This window comes from Schistocerca cancellata, chromosome 4 (genome assembly GCF_023864275.1).
Source record: "Schistocerca cancellata isolate TAMUIC-IGC-003103 chromosome 4, iqSchCanc2.1, whole genome shotgun sequence".
Lineage (NCBI taxonomy): Eukaryota > Metazoa > Arthropoda > Insecta > Orthoptera > Acrididae > Schistocerca > Schistocerca cancellata.
The window spans coordinates 524,091,785-524,113,280 of record NC_064629.1 but is presented as its reverse complement, the minus strand read 5'-3'; the positions used below and the strand labels follow the sequence as shown (position 1 = coordinate 524,113,280).

General features: G+C 43.6%; 1 protein-coding gene across 3 annotated transcripts in view; it reads right to left on the bottom strand.

Moving 5' to 3' along the window:
- LOC126183403 (UTP--glucose-1-phosphate uridylyltransferase-like) overlaps positions 1-21,496 on the bottom strand; it is a 208,199-nt gene that overhangs the window by 25,912 nt on the left and 160,791 nt on the right. For 2 of the 3 annotated variants that reach the window (XM_049925350.1, XM_049925349.1), the window contains exons 2-3: positions 452-688; positions 160-342 (exon numbers count right to left, since the gene is read on the bottom strand). In XM_049925350.1, coding sequence (XP_049781307.1) covers positions 160-342; positions 452-688 — 420 coding nt within the window. Of the gene's footprint in view, positions 1-159; positions 343-451; positions 689-975; positions 1,271-21,496 lie in introns of those variants that run through there. The other variant, XM_049925348.1, reaches the window with a different exon arrangement.

Below are 21,496 nucleotides of genomic sequence, written 5' to 3'. Positions count from 1 at the left end.
AAATGCCCAAGAGACAAGAGGAAAATTGTGAATATAAATAGAGAGAGAGAGAGAGAGATAGAGAGAGAGAAAGAGATTTCTATAAATGAACAACAGTTACAGATTGTCTAGCAGGAAAATTAAACACAAATAAAAACTGGAATATGAAAATAACAATACCTCTATCTGCTGTACAGTCAGGTCAAGAAATGTCAGGTCACTTCTTACTGGAATCACAGATTTTGGTCCATGGCAACCCATTGAAGTACCAAGCCCACCATTCAGTTTGACAACAACCAATTTACCCAGCATATCATGGACAACATCGGTTGATGGCTGAGATAGTGTGCTATAGTCTCTAACCTGGAGCAGATAAAGTCATTTTAATATTTAATCAATATCGCAAGAGTTTTACTAAACCAACATTATAGGAAATTAGCTACAGAGAAAGTAGAATGCAATACTGATTTACCGCATCTTCTGGTAGCTTTTCAATTCTATTCCAGTCGATTGAAGGGCCCTCTTCACTGAGAAATCTTTCAAAAAGCTTCTCAAACCCACTGAACTGCTTGCTTATGCCTGCTCTCTTGGCTTCAGGGGCAGTGCCGAGGAGCTTCTCAAATTCACTCTGAAGTTGAGTGAGAGCATCTCGTTTCGTCATTTCCTTGAACTCACGAGAGCCTGAGGGGGCTCTCTGGTGACCACGCACCTGTAATAGCAGATCCACGTTAAGAAATTACAGCTGACATTAATAATATGTACTTTCCTAAATAATCATTCACTTTTTCTCACAAATTACTGATACAACTGTGTTAAGTTCTTTAATTTACCATAATCAGTTTATGCGAAGCTTAGTTAAGTCAGTCCTTACTTAAAATTCTGTTTTGTGACAAACAATTTTTTTGAGTTGTGGGATAAATGTTGAACTACTCTACAGATCATTCAAGTTCTGGAGGGAAAATTTAATGAAAAGTGTTATACACTTAATGTGAATACCTTGCAGAGAATGACATTATCTGTTACTGTTGATGGCAATGTATTAACTGAGTTCCATCCATTAGTTGCCTCTGGGTGTAAGACCATGGTGTGTCGTATGTCACTGTCATTAAACAATTACAGGTGCAGTGCTTGTTTCACTTATGAAAAGTGAAACAATGACAGGTACAGTTGTTTCAACTGTTGCGAATGTCTAAATTTGTTTATAACTCGTCGCGTTGCGCGAATGGAAGCAACGTGCGGTCGTTTCACAGGGGCAACAGCTTTTAAAATCCACCGGCCTTGCGTCTGGAGACGCACTGGAGCCGGAAAGCACCAGATGAGTATATGAGCGCTCCCCTCCACGCAACCTGCCGCCTGTGTTACGTCACAGATGACGATCAACTGCAGACGCGCGCACAAGTTCGTCGACAAACTGCTTGCAGCTCGGTAGCCACTCACGAACACGTCTGCTGTCATTAATTGGAACAAGTGACAGAAACTAAATTGTTGTTTTCTCCGATTCCTGGCTTCCACAAAATATGTTAGAGTAAAGCAGGAAAACTGTAGAGTGCAGTCTTTCACGAAAGATACACGGCCCGAAGTACGAGTGGGTAGTCAACGTTTTAATTATTGTGTCGCACCGAAAAAATAAAGTTACGCAATTATTTTTTTGTTTGTTTGGAGGTACATTTCTGCAGCTCTGGTCAGCTAAAATCACCACGGCACACTACCGTAGCAGCCGCTAGAGGAAAAAATAACACAATCAAATTCGTTTTTGGCAGCAGCAGGAATGTTGCAGCTGTGTTAGACCAATCCAGGCAGCTAAGGAAGTCATCTGGATTGACCTAATATAGTTAGAATATTTCCTGTGCCGCCGTAAACGAATTCTCACAAGAAACTGCACTTTATCAATGGTTTTGGCTAGATGCTTGCTGTGGTACTGTGTACTACAAATATGTACCTGCAGACAACAAATAATTAATTACGTAGCTTCAATATTTCGAGGTAGTTCAAATGGCTCTGAGCACTATGGGACTTAACTTCTGAGGTCATCAGTCCCCTAGAACTTAGTACTACTTAAACCTAACTAACCTAAGGACATCACACACATCCATGCCCAAGGCAGGATTCGAACCTGCGACCGTAGCGGTCGCGCGGTTCCAGACTGTAGCGCCCAGAACCGCTCGGCCACCCCGGCCGGCTTCGAGGTAGTAATTCGAACCTTATGACTACTGTAAATGGGCGGCGTTAACCAAAAAAATACTTCGCTAATCGTTAATTCGTTACTAAAAAAGTTAACTCCGTCAAACTTTAACGCGTTGCTTTACAGGAGATTTATCGGAAGCTAATCGTTAACTCGTAACCGCTAATTCCAAGGAGCACGGAATAATCTAATATCTATACTGTTAAAATGATTCCTGCCTGTACATAAGGTATTAAGGGCCCTGTTCAAGAAAGACTACACCACACTTCATAAAAATAAAAAATAATCTTATCTTTGTTGTCAAAATGATTTTTTAAAAGTAATGATTCGTACTTGCCAAGTACTCGTAGGTAGGTTTGTTTGAATTTCAATTACCTAAAAAGATGTCGCTTCAATCGAATATGCTCCTCAATGACGCATCTGCCCAACGTTCTCCTCGAAATTGAACTTTTGCTGGTGTTTATAGTTTTTATCGCCTTCTCAAGCGACTTCGACTTGATGACTTGTAAAGGGATCACGTTCACAACAAAAAAGTTTACTATGTGTTGGTACACTCTAGGTTGATACTAGCCGCTGATAATTTCTGCAATGCCAAAAAACTTTCCAATACTACTCTGTCGCATTCGTTTAACCGGATTACTGCTGCCGATATCCGAATGGCCAAGAATAATTCTTCTGTTTGGCCTTCCTCGACCGGCCCCTGTCTTCATTGTTTCTTCAAACTGCATATCGCGATTCATGCTCTCACCTTACGTCTTGTTTCAAATTGTTAACGCTAATTGTTGATTTTTTTAGGCAAGCACAGTTTACAGTCGGAAAGTATTTGTTCTCCCTATCTGATTAAAAAATTAACCTAACCACCTAAACGCGACCACGGATTTTCATCAGTCGCAGAGCTAGAATCCGATTCCATGCTCGTTTCCACAGTCAGTTCACTAACAAAAAGTCGTTCTTAACGAGAACTCAGTAAACAAACAACAATAAACAAACAATGCCTAATTATTCTCGCCCGTATTCGATTGCTTACATCAATCGCACGCATCCCGGCGTAGCCACACACCTACGTCACCCGTACTTGTCAGAACATGATTTCGACAGGCGGCGCGGCGTCATTTTTGTCATAAATAGTAAGTACCTAATTAACGATTAACGGACTGAAAGAATGTTAATGGAAGTTACAGATTTCGTTAACTTTTTTTTTAAATTGACTTAAAAGTTAATCCGTTGCTCGAAAAGTTAACTTCGAAACTTAACCATTAACGGATTAACCGTCTTGTGCCCAGCTATGATGACTACCCTGTCGTATACACAGCACTTTTCGACGGAAGAAAGCAAAAAAATATAGCTAGAGCTTTAGAGATTATTGATTCCGATGTCGAAGTCATTGCAGATAGAGTTGGGGAGAGAGCCGCCGTGGCCTGTTTATAAAACAATTACGGCATTTGTCTGAGAGGCGAAAGGAAATCACGATAGCCGGACCAATCTCAAAACCACTCCAATGCCACGATGGATGTCTAGAGTAAAAGATTATCAGTCACATACGTGCAAATTTAAAAATATGCCTGTTACTTGGTTTATTTCTTTATTTTTGCGGATAGACAGAACTCTAATGATTCAGGTTTGTAGCTATAGTAATGTGTAAAAAGAATTTATTTCATTAAAATGAATACGGTGGACAGGAAGGGAGGGTAAGATGTACCATCTAGATCTTTAGCTGTGGTCAGATGGTCAAGTCTGAATTAAGCATCAGAGCAAATTAATATTTTTGAAGCTGAAGATGTGATTGTTTTGATAGTTGTCATTTTGTACTTATTTTGGGCATTTAATTTTATGCAGATAATGTCGAAAGAGAGAGTTCATCTACATTTATACTCCGAAAGCTACCCAACGGTGTGTGGCGGTGGGCACTTTACGTGCCACTGTCATTACCTCCCTTTCCTGTTCCAGGTGCGTATGGTTCGCGAGAAGAACGACTGCCGGAAAGCCTCCGTGCGCGCTCGAATCTCTCTAATTTTGCATTCGTGATCTCCTCGGGAGATATAAGTAGGGGGAAGCAATATATTCGATACCTCATCCAGAAACGCACCCTCTCGAAACCTGGACAGCAAGCTACACCGCGATGCAGAGCGACTCTCTTGCAGAGTCTGCCACTTGAGTTTGCTAAACATCTCCGTAACGCTATCACGCTTACCAAATAACCCTGTGACGAAACGCGCCGCTCTTCTTTGGATCTTCTCTATCTCCTCTGTCAACCCGACCTGGTACGGATCCCACACTGATGAGCAATACTCAAGTATAGGTCGAACGAGTGTTTTGTAAGCCACCTCCTTTGTTGATGGACTACATTTTCTAAGGACTCTCCCAATGAATCTCAACCTGGCACCCGCTTTACCAACAATTAATTTTATATGATCATTCCACTTCAAATCGTTCCGTACGCATACTCCCAGACATTTTACAGAAGTAACTGCTACCAGTGTTTGTTCCGCTACCATATAATCATACAATAAAGGATCCTTCTTTCTATGTAATCGCAATACATTACATTTGTCTTTGTTAAGGGTCAGTTGCCACTCCCTGTAGTTTGCTAGGTTCCAATAAAATGGAGAGAATGGCAGCCTCGATTTTCAGTTCAGTGTCTCAACATCCGTGTCAACATGCTTGATTTTGAGAAAAGTAAAATTAGTGCATGTAATAGAGCTCGTCAGTAAACTTAACTTATTAATTTTTCAAAAACACATTTTTACATCGTCACGCTCATACTGGGAATGTCTAAAAATTCTTCTAATGGTTTAGCTAACAAGAAACTGTGCATCGTTTTCTTAAATAATTTGATTTGATGATTGGGGAGGGGGTGTGTTTAGATAATTTGTTATACATCTACACTGCTGTATACAAATATCTGTTATTAGCTTTTCTAATGTGTTTTGTATTAAGAGCAGAGAACTACAGGTTGTTGTATTATAATCATACCTTTGATTTACTGCAACTCATTTAGATGGTTTGGCAAGTGTGTGATTAACACTATCATGAATATGTAAACCAACTGCTGTTAAAATCTTATACTTAATGAACCGTGCGGTTCTAGGCGCTACAGTCTGGAACCGAGCGTCCGCTACGGTCGCAGGTTCGAATCCTGCCTCGGGCATGGATGTGTGTGATGTCCTTAGGTTAGTTAGGTTTAATTAGTTCTGAGTTCTAGGCGACTGATGACCTCAGAAGTTAAGTCGCACAGTGCTCAGAGCCATCTGAACCAACTTAATGAACAAGGCTTTACAGTGTCTTCTGTTGCCTACCTTTGCCATTATGCCCTCTTCTGAATCACAAGAATTCCATTTATTTTCTTTATCGTTTCTCAGAGTCAATCCCTGCCTTAAAACAGACTGAAAAATGCAAAATACTCTGTGCTTACATATTAAAAATAGATGCAGTACATAAGTTTTTTCAGGAAATACATCATTCTTTGACAACATAACTTTTCGTGTTCAATATGGGTGTTCCGTGGTCGTTTGTCAAGTATAATGGCTAAAAATTTTACATTTTGTTTTTCTGTTTTTGCAGAGTTCGACAAACTGTGAGGTATTTAATATCTTATTCAGTTCTAGGTACTCACACACTCGCTGTTACATGGTGCATTGAAAGACTTTGGCCTGCGTTCGGCTAAGTGATGTGACTCGACTGCGGAATCAAGTCCGTTGGTCTACGTGAGAGTACAGTGCCCTTGGGGTACGCAACAGCTCCAGTGTAAGACAAAAAAAAAATCAGTAAAAGGTAGCGTACAATGTCCAGGACCGAGATAAGAGAAGAAATATCATACACATTCCGGTACTGTTAAATAACCCCCTCTTTTAACGTTTGCAGATTGCGAGCTTCCCCAACAACAGGGACCTGAAGAAAGTCATTCCCCTGTAATGTAACTTATCTGCTTTAGAGCCAGACGTATATGCGTACGTGGGCAAACAGTTAGTTACGTGTATAAGTTAAGACTTGCCTCAAGCAGAAAGCGAACCACATTCAAGCAACAGACAGTCGAGTGTGAAGGTTCTTCCCCCAAACTTTTTCCTATACTGCGGAGTGGACTTTGACTCTCCGGTAGAGGTCCCGCTATAGAAGGCGATAAAGTACACACTGAGAAGTGCGTGTCTTCGCCGGCTGCTGCTTCAGCTGTGTTCTGACAGTTAATCCAGTGTGCAGCGTGCCGGAAGTGTAAGAGCACACGCCGTCCCTAGCTGCTTTTTCATCGTCCGCCGGCAGAAGTGTGTCATTTAAACATCAGCAGGCCGTCGTACGAGGTCACGTGACCTCTGGTTACACGCTTCTCAAAATGCACCCTCATTCCTACTCGGCTAACATTTTTCTTCCCTGAAGAATCTTAAGTGCAAACATCAGGACGAGATGCCTCAAATTTGTTACATATGTTGGTTGTAGGTTGCGAGTAATCGCAAGTATGTAGAACTAACTTTTCTCAAAAATGTTCAAATGTGTGTGAAATCCTATGGGACTTAACAGCTAAGGTCATCAGTCCCTAAGCTAACACACTACTTAATCTCAATTATCCTAAGGACAAACACACACACACACACACACACACACCCATGCCCGAGGGAGGACTCGAACCTCCGCCCGGAGCAGCCGCACAGTCCATGACTGCAGCATCTGAGACCGCTCGTCTGATCCCGCGCGGCAAACTTTTCTCGTTATGCGTCTTCTTATTCGCATATTACAGTACCGTAACTTACCTATGAAGGCTAATGAGGGGACTCATCAGTCTATGGGAAACAGAAGAAGAAGAAGAAGGAGGAGGAGGAGGAGGAGGAGGAGACGGAGAAAAACAGAAACTGAAGGTGGCATGCATTAAGAAAATTAATGACGTTGTTGAAAAAGAGTTGCCGAGCTGGATTTCAGCAGGTGGCAGAATGCATGGCAGACTTAGAAGCATCTGGAAACACGTCACCAAAGAGAAATTACGAGAGAGGGGAAGAATTTTTACGATTGACAGGAAGTATAGGGCACCCACTTCCATGCATCATCACTGAGAGTATAGTGGCTGTTCCGGTTAAACTTACTGTTACACAACCTGTTCTCAACGGATTCCTTGATAACAGAATCCTAGTAAGCCTATGCATGGAGCAACATTTTCGTCCTGCCAAACAGAATGTTATGATTGTTTGTGAGGCTGTGCTCAGCAACGTCTAGTATGTGGAGAGTTGGCGCAGGTTAAGTGCAAAATCTAGTGACACTACGTGTGGGCTGACGAAGCCACTGCACTTTCAAGGAACGTTATAAGTGCTAGGAACACTGACAGCAAGACTTACTTTCGTCGGGAACAGCAAATTCTTTACCTTCTTGTATTGTTACGGTGAATGCAACGCTCGAGCATTTTAAAAGGACACTAGCGATTTTGTTACTTATCGTTTCCCAATCCGTCCTTGTGCTCCGTCTCTGATGACCTTGTCATCGACTGGACGTTAAACTCAAATCTTCCTTCCCCCAAAAATAATACTTCATTTATTATTCATATTTGTGTGCACAACACTAATATATTTTACTTGCAGGACATGTCTACACGACTGGCCATTAAAATTGCTACACCATGAAGACATGCAGATGATAAACGGGTATTCATTGGACAAATATATTATACCAGAACAGACATGTGATTATATTTTCACGCAATTTGGGTGCATAGACCCTGAGAAATCAGTACTCAGAACAACCACCTCTGGCCGTAATAACGGCCTTAATACGCCTGGGCATTGAGTCAAACAGAGCTTCGATGGCGTGTACAGGTACAGCTGCCCATGCAGCTTCAACACGATACCACAGTTCATCAAGAGTAGTGACTGGCGTATTGTGACGAGCCAGTTGCTCGGCCACCATTGACTAGACGTTTTCAATTGGTGAGAGATCTGGAGAATGTGCTGCCCAGGGCAGCAGTCAAACATTTTCTGTATCCAGAAAGGCCCGTACAGGACCTGCAACATGCGGTCATGCATTATCCTGCTGAAATGTAGGGTTTCGCATGGATCGAATTAAGGGTAGAGCCACAGGTCGTAACACATCTAAAATGTAACGTTTACTGTTCAAAGTGCCGTCAATGTGAACAAGAGGCGACCGAGACGTGTAACCAATGGCACCCCATACCATCACGCCGGGTGATACACCAGTATGACGATGACGAATACACGCTTCCAATGTGCGTTCACCGCGATGTCGCCAAACACGGATGCGACCATCATGATGCTGTAAACAGAACCTGGATTCATCCGAAAAAATGACGTTTTGCCATTCGTGCACCCAAGTTCGTCGTTGAGTACACCATCGCAGGCGTTCCTGTCTGTGATGCAACGTCAAGGGTAACCGCAGCCATGGTTTCCGAGCTGATAGTCCATGCTGCTGCAAACGTCGTCGAACTGTTCGTGCAGATGGTTGTTGTCTTGCAAACGTTCCCATCTGTTGACTCAGGGATCGAGACGTGGCTGCACGATCCGTTACAGCCATGCGGATAAGATGCCTGTCATCTCGACTGCTAGTGATACGAGGCCGTTGGGATCCAGCACGGCGTTCCTTATTACCCTCCTGAACCCACCGATTCCATATTCTGCTAACAGTCATTGGATCTCGACCAACGCGAGCAGCAATGTCGCGATACGATAAACCGCAATCGCGATAGGCTACAATCCGACCTTTATCGAAGTCGGAAACGTGATGGTACGCAATTCTCCTCCTCTCACGAGGCATCACAACAACGTTTCACCAGGCAACGCCGGTCAACTGCTGTTTGTGTATGAGAAATCGGTTAGAAATTCTCCTCACGTCAGCACGATGTAGGTCTCGCCACTGGCGCCAACCTTGTGTGAATGCTCTGAAAAGCTAGACATTTGCATATCACAGCATCTTCTTCGTCTCGGTTAAATTTCGCGTCTGTAGCACGTCATCTTCGTGGTGTAGCAATTTTAATGGCCAGTAGTGTATTACGAGATTTTGAAATTTTATATCATTTTAAAAACCACTTCCGTGGATCGAGGTTAGAAAATATTTCCACAAGAAATATTTGAAAGCTCCTTTAATGCTGTGTCACAACATTTGCATCCTAATCTTTGTGAAAGTCTGAAAGAATTAGCATCTAGATCCTCAATATATGTTTATCATTTCCAAATAATAAGTTCTAGTTCAATACTGTTATCGAAATGAAACAACTACATCACGTAGTTCTCAGCTAAGTCCAAGCAGAATCTTCCTGAGCATTGCACATTTAACCTGAACATTCTAAAATGGAGGACCAACATGGATTTTTTTCTGAAGCAAGTACATTACAACAAATTATTAATAATTTATCATTCAAATGGACACGGAAAACTAGAGATTTCATTTTTTTGTTGCATAATCAGATATTAACGAAAGGACTTTTCGAGAAACTGATTTTGATAAATTTTTTATAGTAAAAAAGAATTTTGTGAGCTTTATCAACGCAAGGAATTATGTTGATGCCTATATCTAGTAGTTGTTTGTACACTGAAGAGCCAAAGCAACTGGTACACCTGCCTAATATCGTGTAGGGCCCCCGCGAGCACGCAGAAGTGGCGCAACACGACGTGGCATGAACTCTACTAATGTCTGAAGTAGTGCTGGGGGAATAGATACCATGAACCCTGCAGGGCTGTTCATAAATCCGTAAGAGTACGAGGGGGTGGAGATCTCTCCTGAACACCACGTTGCGAGGCATTCCAAATACACTCAATAATGTTTATTTCACTCATCAACAGTCCAATGTCGGTGTTGACGGGCCAAGGCGACGCGTAAAGCTTTGTGTCGTGCAGTCATCAAGGGTACACGAGTGGGCGTTCGGCTCTGAAAGCCCATATCGATGATGTTTCGTTGAAAGGGTTCGCACGCTGACACTTGTTAATGGCCCAGCCATGAAACCTAAAGCAATTTGCGAGAGGGTTGCACTTATGTCAGATTGAACGATTCTCTTCAGTCGTCGTTGGTCCCGTTCTTGCAGGATCTTTTTCCGGCCGCGGCAACGCCGGAGATTCGATATTTTACCGGACTCCTGATATTCACGGTACACTCGTGAAATGTCGTACGGGAAAATCCCCACTTCATCGCTACCTCGGAGATGCTGTGTCGCATCGCTTGTGCGCCAACTATAACACCACGTTCAGACTCAGTTAAATGTTGATAGCCTGCCATTATAACAGCAGTAAGCCATCCAACAACTGCGCCAGTAACTTTTCTTATATAGGCGTCGCCGACCGCAGCGCCGTATTCTGCCTGTTTATATATCTCTGTACTTGAATACGCATGCCTATACCTGTTTCTTTGGCGCTTCAGTGTACGTAGGGACTGCAGTGGCCCCTATCGTGTGAAGGAGATGGTCAGGGTTAAGCCGAGAGCAGTCGGCGCAGAAAAAAAGGTGGAAACGTTAAAGAAATTGCCATTAAGCCTCGTCGACCTCAAATGGAGCAAAATAAGCATTAGTTTGAATTAGTTTGAAAAGAGTTGTAAGTCTCCGGGAAATGGAGTTTTCATAACATGACATTTCCGCACGTACAAGGCGTGTTATTATGGGAGTGGTGAGTTTGTGACCCCAGGGTATACTGGACCTCACAGTGCACCGAGGTAGCAGGTACATACACGAGCCGATTTCTGCGACGGGCATCGTACAGCCAGTCCCGCGAGTTTCCGGAAAGCTGGTGGCTGTCGCGCTACTCCGACAGAACGGCGCGCTCACGATGGCTACCCCGCAAGCATTCTCAAACTGTTTTAAAGAAACTATCCGGTAAAAATGGTTTTTACGTTAGTTATATCTTTATATGCCATCTTCATGAGGAATTAAGTGCCTATCATTTCTCTGATTGTCATAGTTATTGCGGTATTTCGCATATAAGTATCACACTGCGTAAAATTTGAAAATTTTGCAGTGAAAAATAGAGGACGCTATGGATTTGTGTTTGGAGCATATTCGACCAAATGTTGCTCAGTGTGAAATTTAGCTAACATATTGAATTTTTCTTTAGACTTGGGAGCAGGTCCATCTGTCACCAATCTAGAGAAAATTAATGTTATTATCTCACTCATTTGGAACCGCGCACGCCAGCAATAAATCTGAAATGAAACACTCTTAGCACCCCTCGTATGTCAGGAACGGTTGGAGATATCGAAACGAGATTTTGACAAATGATAGCACACAAAGGGATGATTATTATGTCATTTGGTAGACAAGCGGAACTTCCTTATCTACCGCGATATACGGTAACTGCAGACATTTGCAATGGAATGATTTAGTTTTTATAAGAGTCATCGGTATCAGGTGAAATGAGAATTAAGGTGGCTTTGCAGCAAGGTAAGCGAACAAATTACACGTTTCTATTTATACCGAGAACGTGGTTTTTCATAAGCTTTTGACCTGATTCGTCCACATTGTTTGCGAAAACTGATACATAAACATTACACAAACAAGAATGTAAACAGTCGTCTGAATACCATAATTCCTGTTGGTTCGTAAACAATTTTTGTTGCTAATGTAAAATATGTGGTATAAAGAGATGGCCGAAACATTTCTACACAGTATTTAAACCGCAGAACAAAGTGTTATAGAAACTAACAACATTGCCAAAAGAGAATATCTCAAAAACATGCACGCAACACTGTTTATTGATGTGAGCGAAAATCGGATATAATATACCGTAAGTACCATCAATGTCTTTTGTAACGAACTGTTTTAGATGTAGAAAGCGAGCCAGATTGTAAAAACGGTCAGTTACAGACCACTGATGAGGCTGTATTTCTATAAAATGGAGCGCATTTGGTGAAAAAATACACTTTTTCTTGTAGTTGCAAAGACAGATTTAAAATACCTTCAGTAATTTCTGAAATAATCTCAGAAAGATGTAAGTCTCATGAAAGATGCGCAAAATGGGGGAGGGGGGAATGAGTTGTAAAAAGAAATACTATAGTCAGCGCCAATAAAATGTTGCCTATACTACCTTCGTTATTACAGGATATTACTCATAACTACACTACTGGCCATTAAAATTGCTACCCCAAGAAGAAATGCAGATGATAAACGGGTATTCATTGGACAAATATATTATACTAGAACTGACATGTGAGTACATTTTCATGCAATTTGGGTGCATAGATCCTGAGAAATCAGTACCCAGAACAACCACCTCTAGCCGTAATAACGGCCTTGATACACCTGGGCATTGAGTCAAACAGAACTTGGATGGCGTGTACAGGTACAGCTGCCCACGCAGCTTCAACACGATACCACACTTCGACTGGCATATTGTGACGAACCAGTTGCTCGGCCACCATTGACCAGACGTTTTCAATTGGTGAGAGATCTGGATAATGTGCTGCCCAGGGCAACAGCCGAACATTTTCTGTATCCAGAAAGGCCCGTACAGGACCTGCAACATGCGGTCGTGCATTATCCTGCTGAAATGTAGGGTTTCGCATGGATCGAATTAAGGGTAGAGCCACGGGTCGTAACACATCTGAAATGTAACGTCCACTGTTCAAAGTGGCGTCAATGCGAACAAGAGGTGGCCGAGACGTGTAACCAATGGCACCCCGTACCATCACGCCGGGTGATATGTCAGTATAGTGATGACGAATACACGCTTCCAATGTGCGTTCATCGCGATGTCGCCAAACGCGGATGCGATCATCATGATGCTGTAAACAGAACCTGGATTCATCCGAAAAATTGACATTTTGCTATTCGTGCACTCAGGTTCGTCGTTGAGTACACCATTGCAGGCGCTCCTGTCTGTGATGAAGCGTCAACGGTAACCGCAGCTATGGTCTCCGAGCTGATAGTCCATGCTGCTGCAAACGTCGTCGAACTGTTCGTGCAGATGGTTGTTGTCTTTCAAACGTCCCCATCTGTTGACTCAGGGATCGAGACGTGGCTGCACGATCCGTTACAGCCATGCGGATAAGATGCCTGTTATCTCGACTGCTAGTGATACGAGGCCGTTGGGATCCAGCACGGCGTTCCGTATTACCCTCCTGAACCCACCGATTCCATATTCTGCTAACAGTCATTGGATCCCGACCAACGCGAGCAGCAATGTCGCGATACGATAAACCGCAATCGCGATAGGCTACAATACGACCTTTATCAAAGGCGGGAACGTGATGGTACGCATTTCTCCTCCTTACACGAGACATCACAACAACGTTTCACCAGGCAACGCCGGTCAACTGTTGTTTGTATTTGAGAAATCGTTTGGAAACCTTCCTCATGTCAGCACGTTGTAGGTGTCGCCACTGGCGCCAACCTTGTGTGAATGCTCTGAAAAGCTAATCATTTGCATATCACAGCATCTTCTTCCTGTCGGTTAAACTTCGCGCCTGTACCACGTCAGTGGTGTAGCAATTTTAATGGCCTGTAGTGTATTTTATGTTCATTATTTTTACAGGTATTACGAATTACTATACTTCACAAAGACAGAAGCAGGCAGCGACTGCCACAGTTTTCTTCTTAGCATCGTCCATACCCTCTTTCGAAGATATAAACAACTTTCAGTGTGCGAAGATGTACTACAATAAATGACACGCTTATAAAATGTTGCACTATACAACGTACTTGCACTGTGACACATTGACAACTCTTGAAATCCGTCGCCTGTGGCATCTGACCTGTGGTGCATGCACGGCAGCCCTGGGTCCGCGGATAAATCACGAATACCCGCCGATTTGGCTGCACGCACGAAGGGAGCCGACCTGTGGGCAGATCGGAGAGCTAGATCCAACGGGCGAGGACTGCACGTTAGTGGGAAACGACGGACTAGCCCGCGCTTCTGGCACGTACCAGATATCCGCTCGTATAGGGCCAGCTGAGAATCTGAGTGCTACATCACAGAGGGTTTACAGCCCAAGGTACTGCCTCTTCTACAGGCAACTGTCCTTGCGTATTTCGACAGGAGACTGACATGATCGCATGTGATGTGGGCTCTGCAAGCCGCCTTCGAAGAATGGCGGGTACCACTGCTTCGCTGGCCTGCGTGTGCGCATGACGTGTCGCCGTCGAACATGTCAGGGACGACATTGGTTCGCCACAGTCCGCCGGAAACCACCGTCGAAGATCTGTGGATTTGCAAACAAGCCACATAGAGAAAGATTCCCCACAAACATATGCAGACACCCTGTAATTCCAGTCCAATGACCTTTGTAGGTTCAGATAGGGAGTCGGGTTTCTCACTTTTTGGAATTCTCAAACTCAGGTACTGCGCACAGTCCTGTAATCTCATTTATTTATGTTTCGTCATGAGCGTAATCTTGCATTATTCATTTCAGACTCATGTATTCTTCTTCGTATTGCAATTTTCACAATTACTAGTACAATAAACCGTTAACTCAAAACCACGCACGTTTGTTTTCTTCCACAGACAAGTTACAGTTTGTGTATAATTGTTAGCCCACCACGAGGCATAAGAACGTGTGTAATGAATATCAACTACATTTAGTGTACAACCTGTCTCCTGAACCAAATGAAACCATTTTTTTTTTTCACTCTCTTAGGGCCGGCCGGAGTGGACGAGCGGTTCTAGGCGCTACAGTCTGGAACCGCGCTACCGCTACGGTCGCAGGTTCGAATCCTGCCTCGGGCATGGATGTCTGTGATGTCCTTAGGTTAATTAGGTTTAAGTAGTTCTTGAACCATTTTTTCACTCTCTTATTTTATGAGACAATCTATGCAGCCTTCTTAGATTGTTTGTAGATGCTGCTGCCATTTACCGTCTAGTAAAGTCATAAGAAGATCAAAACCAATTGCAAAAGATTTAGCCAAGGTATCTGTATAGTACAAGTGACAAACTATGGGGTCATCCACATGAGTACTAAAATATTCCGTTAAATTTCGGTTACATGTTAAACCACACAAGTCTAAAGGTTGTCAGTTCAACTAAATATCTAGTGATTACAACTAGGAATAACTTAAATTGAAACTATCACAAAGATAATGTTGTTTGGAAAGTGGACAAAAGGCTGCGTTTTATGAGCACAACGCATAGAAGATGCAACAGGTCTATTAAAGAGAGCGCCTACACTATGTTTGTCCATCCTCTTCTGGAGTACTGCTGCGCGGTATGGGATCCTACACAAGATAGGGTTGACGGGGGCTATCGAAAAAGTTCAGAGAGGGCAGCTGGTTTTGTATTATCGCGAAATAAGGAAGAGAGAGTAACGGATATGATGAACGAGTTGGTGTGGCGATCATTAAAACAAAGGCATTTTTCGCTGCGGCGTGATCTTTTCACGAAATTTCAGTCTCCGACTTTCTCTTCCGAATGCGGAAGTTAATGCGCCCGTCTACATAAGGAGAAATGATCATCGCAATAAAATAAGAAAAATCAGAGATCGCACGGAAGCATTTAATTCATTTTTCCCGCGCGCTGTTTGAGAGTGGAACGATAGAGAAAATGTCTGGAGGTGGTTCTGTGAACAGTCTGCCAGGCGCTTAAAGCACGAATTGCAGAGAAGTCATGTAGATGTCGATGTTTTAGTATGCCGGCGACATACAATGTATAAAGACATGAAGTAATGTGGCGCAGAATTAATATGACCGTTGTTCGAACTTTTATCCAGCTATTTTGTTTTAATTTCTCCGCGACGATCTTAATCGTTTAAGAAACCGCCAGTATAGCCGACTGCGCCAAGTACTACGCTCTCTTGTAGAGGCAATCATTCGGTACCGTTTGCTGTCTGAATTAACATACAATGGTGCGGTTTGCTGTCGACTTACTTCTAGCATTTTGCTAACAGTCCTCACATATTTAAGTGAATGTTAGACTGGTTCCGGAGACTGGTTTCAAGCACATGTTACACAAACATATAGAACACGAAAAACGTGCGAACTACGATTACGTGACACACTGGAAAAGCTTCCTATCGGAGCTTATATGGTCGTGCTGTAGCAGGCTTGGAAAGTTCATGACAAAGGGACAGGGGAACTGAATGGCGGAAATTAGTTCAGTTAGTTGGTGAATTCGATACAAGTGGAAAAATTAGACTATGCAAGGAAAAAATAAACGACAAGGAAAACACGAGAACCCAATTCTCTCAAGGCACATGATCAGCTGTATTTGTAGAAAGCTTTGGTAAACTCCTTCCTGATTTGTCACCCATTTTATCTTGCCAACTATGAAAAAATCCAAGCTTTATAGTGGAATTCGAACTGCCGTGCGACTTGCCACTTAACTGATATTATCTCCATAGATGCGTAGTAATATGCTGCAGGGGCGAATTAAACAGTCTTTACATCTGTTGAAAAGTTTTTGTTAAATCAAATTGCGTTATTGTTGCTAATTCATTGATTAAATCAGAGAAATTTAAGAACCGTCCTGCACATGGCGCCACGCATATGAAAAACAATCCAGAAATAAGTTGAGACTAATAAGCTTGCATAAGTTATCGGGCTATTATGCACATTTTCAGAATTTCGTAATCGTTTATATGCATAACCTGTCGGAATCGAATCAGCCGAATTTTTGCTTCTGTTACATTTCATTTGCTCTTCCTCGGAGGACGAATCGGTAGGAATGTTAAAACCTTTAGATTCTTGCCTGTGGGAATGGTTGAAAGGGGAAGTCTACAGTAAGAAAGTGAACAGATTCGGATTGTGAATAGTGTTGCCATCATAAAAGAACGCCAAGACGACTCAGAAGACGTGATGTTGTCGAGAGAATTCGAATTGCACTGAAATTGGAGCTGGAATTTATGAAAATCAACCTTGAACTTAATCACTAGCCTTTAGTAACATCATCTGAATTTCTTTCGGTTAACAGCTCTAACAGCTGAATCTCTGAAATCAATAAAAACTGGACACATGTTTATGGAATGTTTCATTCGAGCCGGCCGAAGTGGCCGTGCGGTTAAAGGCGCTGCAGTCTGGAACCGCAAGACCGCTACGGTCGCAGGTTCGAATCCTGCCTCGGGCATGGATGTTTGTGATGTCCTTAGGTTAGTTAGGTTTAACTAGTTCTAAGTTCTAGGGGACTAATGACCTCAGAAGTTGAGTCCCATATGCTCAGAGCCATTTGAACCATTTGTTTCATTCGAATTTGTCTGTACTTCCACCGCCTAAAATATTTGCTGTTACTTCTGAAACACCCTACATAACAGCAGAGGAAAGCGTGTTATTAATCCGCTAGTACACATGAAGACGAGTATGTTTTGTCAGACATAGACTCCAAAAAATAAGTTTTAACCTTTTAGGAATACAGGGCAGACGACAGTGTGTGATTCCACTTCCGTCTCGGCCTTAAGGTATGTCTCCGGGGTTGGACAGGAATAAGGAAACACAGCGAGAGATGCATGCCTGAACGTAAACGCAGATACTAGCCAAACCTACAGGTTGTTCACCACGAGCGGCACCTGTGCAATGCCCTCAATACGTTGCCAATGTCAATCGTGGTCAGAACAGTGTTCTGTGTAGTTGTGAATGCATTATGTCGCAGCTAAGTGAATTCGAACATGGGCACATTGTTGGTGCTCGTGTGGTAGGCGCTTCCGTAACCAAGGTAGCCACGGTGATTTTTCACCGTATCGAAGACTTAAACTGCACACACGGAAAGTGGAATTCCAAAACCACTCATCAATGACGCAAATGCCCGTAACCGGAAAACGTCGTGCCGAACCTGGACTATGGAGCAATAGAAGACTGTCATTTTGTCGAATGAGTCTTTTTGTACACTGTTTTCAACTTCTGGCGGAGTTTACGTCCCAAGAATAAAACATATCGGAGGTTTGGTGATGAATTAGGGAGCCATATCGTTGTAGTTCCTGGGCCCCATGGTTATTCTGCAAGGTCGCATCACTGCCAAGGATTATATGACCATTTTGGCTGTCGGATGCATCCCATGGTACAACGTTGATGCTATGTTACCAGCTGACGGGGCCCTTTTCACACAGCTCGCGTCGTCCAGGTCTGGTTGTGTGAACACGAAGATGAATTTCCGCATATCACCTGGCCAGCACAGTCACCAGATTACAATATTACTGATTCTTTATGGTCTACTTTGGAGAGAAGGGTGCGTGATCATTATCCACCTTCATCATCGTTGCCTGAACTCGCCACGATTTTGCAGGAAGAATGGTAAAAGAGTCCCACGTAAACCGTACAGGACCTGTACTTATCCTTTCCGAAACGAGTGTAAGCTATTCTGAATGCCAAAGAGTTTCTTGCACCGTAATAGGCTGGATAATGTGTGTATTTATGGCGTTTCCACATTGTTGTTCAACCCCTGTACATCTCGTTATAGATAGTGCTACGCGCGTGTCATAAAGAGTGTAACATTGTTCCGTTAGCATATGGCAATAGCAGTGTAGCAGATATGAGCGCAGATGACTGACGAGATAAGAGGAGTTGTCGCTCAATAGTAAGCAGCGGTTCATCAATCTCGCTCCACATAGGCGCTGCGAGTTTCAAGTCTGGCTCCTCTGACTAGAATCTATTCGGACCTTACTGAACTGTAAATTGCAGACCCTCCGACAGGCCAGGGCACTGTGTAGCAGATAAGAAATAACTCTATCTGTACTACTACTTACTGTCAGCGACCATACCACATCGAATGCATCGGTTCTCGTCGGGTTCCTACTTTCACTAGGAAATTTCATAATTTTTAATTCGATGAACTGCAAGAAATTCGTTGACTCGTTAAAGCTAATAAATTGCCAGCAATCCGTACGAGCGACAGGTTCAACGCTTTAAGTCGAAGCATACACTACTTCAGTCGAAGATTTTAATTCAATGTTCTTTGTGCAGACGTGCAGCCTCCTGCAACTGACGAAGCAGTTTTGGTAAAGCGGCCGTAGAGTTAAACGCTGAAAAATCGTCAGTGAATAAATAACACCGTCCATGAGCTTCCACTATGAATGACGGACCATTACTTGCTACTGAGAATTTAAGACACGCCTGGAATACATAAGAGACAGCGCTATTTTGCTGAAATCGATACCTGATAAATGGTAAATACACTTAGGGAAAAAATCCTAAGAGCGCTGTGACATAAACGAAAGATGGTAGGCGTGATTCTACATCTGAAAGATGTTTGTTCATACACTACTGGCCATTAAAATTGCTACACCAAGAATAAATGCAGATGATAAACGCGTATTCATTGGACAAATATATTGTACTAGAACTAACATGTGATTATATTTTCGCCCGCATCTCGTGGTCGTGCGGTAGCGTTCTCGCTTCCCACGCCCGGGTTCCCGGGTTCGATTCCCGGCGGGGTCAGGGATTTTCTCTGCCTCGTGATGGCTGGGTGTTGTGTGCTGTCCTTAGGTTAGTTAGGTTTAAGTAGTTCTAAGTTCTAGGGGACTGATGACCATAGATGTTAAGTCCCATAGTGCTCAGAGCCATTTGAACCATTTGATTATATTTTCACGCAATTTGGGTGCATAGATCCTGAGAAATCAGTACCCAGAACAACCACCCTTGGCCGTAATAATGACCTTGATACGCCTGGGCATTCAGTCAAACGGAGCTTGGATAGCGTGTACAGGTGCAGTTGCCCATGCAGCTTCAACACAATTCCACAGTTCATCAAGAGTAGAGACTGGCGTATTGTGACGAGCCAGTTGCTCGGCCACCATTGACCAGGCGTTTTCAGTTGGTGAAGGATCTGGAGAATGTGCTGCCCAGGGCAACAGTCGAACATTTTCTGTATCCAGAAAGGCCCGTACAGGACCTGCAACATGCGGTCGTGCATTATCCTGCTGAAATGTAGGTTCCGCATGGATCGAATTAAGGGTAGAGCCACGGGTCGTAACATATCTGAAATGTAACGTCCACAGTTCAAAGTTCCGTCAATGCGAACAAGAGGTGACCGAGACGTGGAACTAATGGCACCCTTATACCATCACGCCGGGTGATACGCCAGTATGGCGATGAAGAATACACGCTTAAAATGTGCGTTCACCGCGATGTCGCCATACACAGATGCGACCATCATGATGCTGTAAACAGAACCTGGATTCATCCGAAAAAATGACGTTTTGCCATTCGTGCACCCAGGTTCGTCGTTGAGTACACCATCTCAGGCGCTCCTGTCTGTGATGCAGCGTCAAGGGTAACCGCAGCCATGGTCTCCAAGCCGGTAGTCCATGCTGCTGCAAATGTCGTCGAACTGTTCGTGCAGGTGATTGTTGTCTTGCAAACGTCCCCATCTGTTGACTCAGGGATCGAGACGTGGCTACACGATCCGTTACAGCCATAAGGATAAGATGCCTGTCATCTCGACTGCTAGTGATACGAGGCCGTTGGGATCCAGCACGGCGTTCCTTATTACCCTCCTGAACCCACCGATACCATATTCTGCTAACAGTCATTGGATCTCGACCAACGCGAGCAGCACTGTCGCGATACGATAAACCGCAATCGCGATAGGCTACAATCCGACCTTTATCAAAGTCGGAAACGTGATAGTACGCATTTCCCCTCCTTACACGAGGCATCACAACAACGTTTCACCAGGCAACACCGGTCAACTGCTGTTTGTGTATGAAAATCGGTTGGAAACTTTCCTCATGTCAGCACGTTGTAGGTGTCGCCACCGGCGCCAACCTTGTGTGAATACTCTGAAAAGATTATCATTTGCATATCACAGCATCTTCTTCCTGTCGGTTAAATTTTACGTCTGTAGCGCGTCATCTTCGTGGTGTAGCAATTTTAATGGCCAGTAGTGTATTTCGCGCTATTCACATAAGTGTGGTGCTGGTAGCGCCAATATGAGGATGCAAATCGGCTTTCCGTTAAATAAACGCTGTAACGCTCGTGAGCGTTAGTTGCCTTTGAGATTGGGCGTGGTGTGTTGATGTTAGTCAAGAATGCCTTTAAGGCACAAAGTCGCCATTATCAGAACTTCACTGAGTTTGAACGTGGTCGTGTAATAGGGCTACGAGAAGCTGGATGTTCCTTCTGCGATATTGCAGAAAGACTTGGCAGGAATGTAGCCATTTTACATTATGCCTGACAGCGGTGGTCACGAGGATGTACGGTCACAAGAAGTCCGGCATCCAGACGGCCACGTGGCACTACCGAGAGAGAAGACCATCGTGTTCGGCGTATGGCCCTGACCCGTCGTACTGCATCTGCAGCAGCAATTTGAGCAGCAGCTGGCGTCACACTGCCACTGAGAACTGTAACAATCGATTATTTGAAGGGCAGCTTCGAGCTAGACGCTCTGTAGCGAGCATTTAACTGACCCCAAACTATCACAATTTGCGACTTCAGTGGTGTCAATCGAGAGTTCATTGGAGGGCAGGTTGGAGGTCTGTTGTGTTTTATTGTGAAAGCTGGTTCTGCCTCGG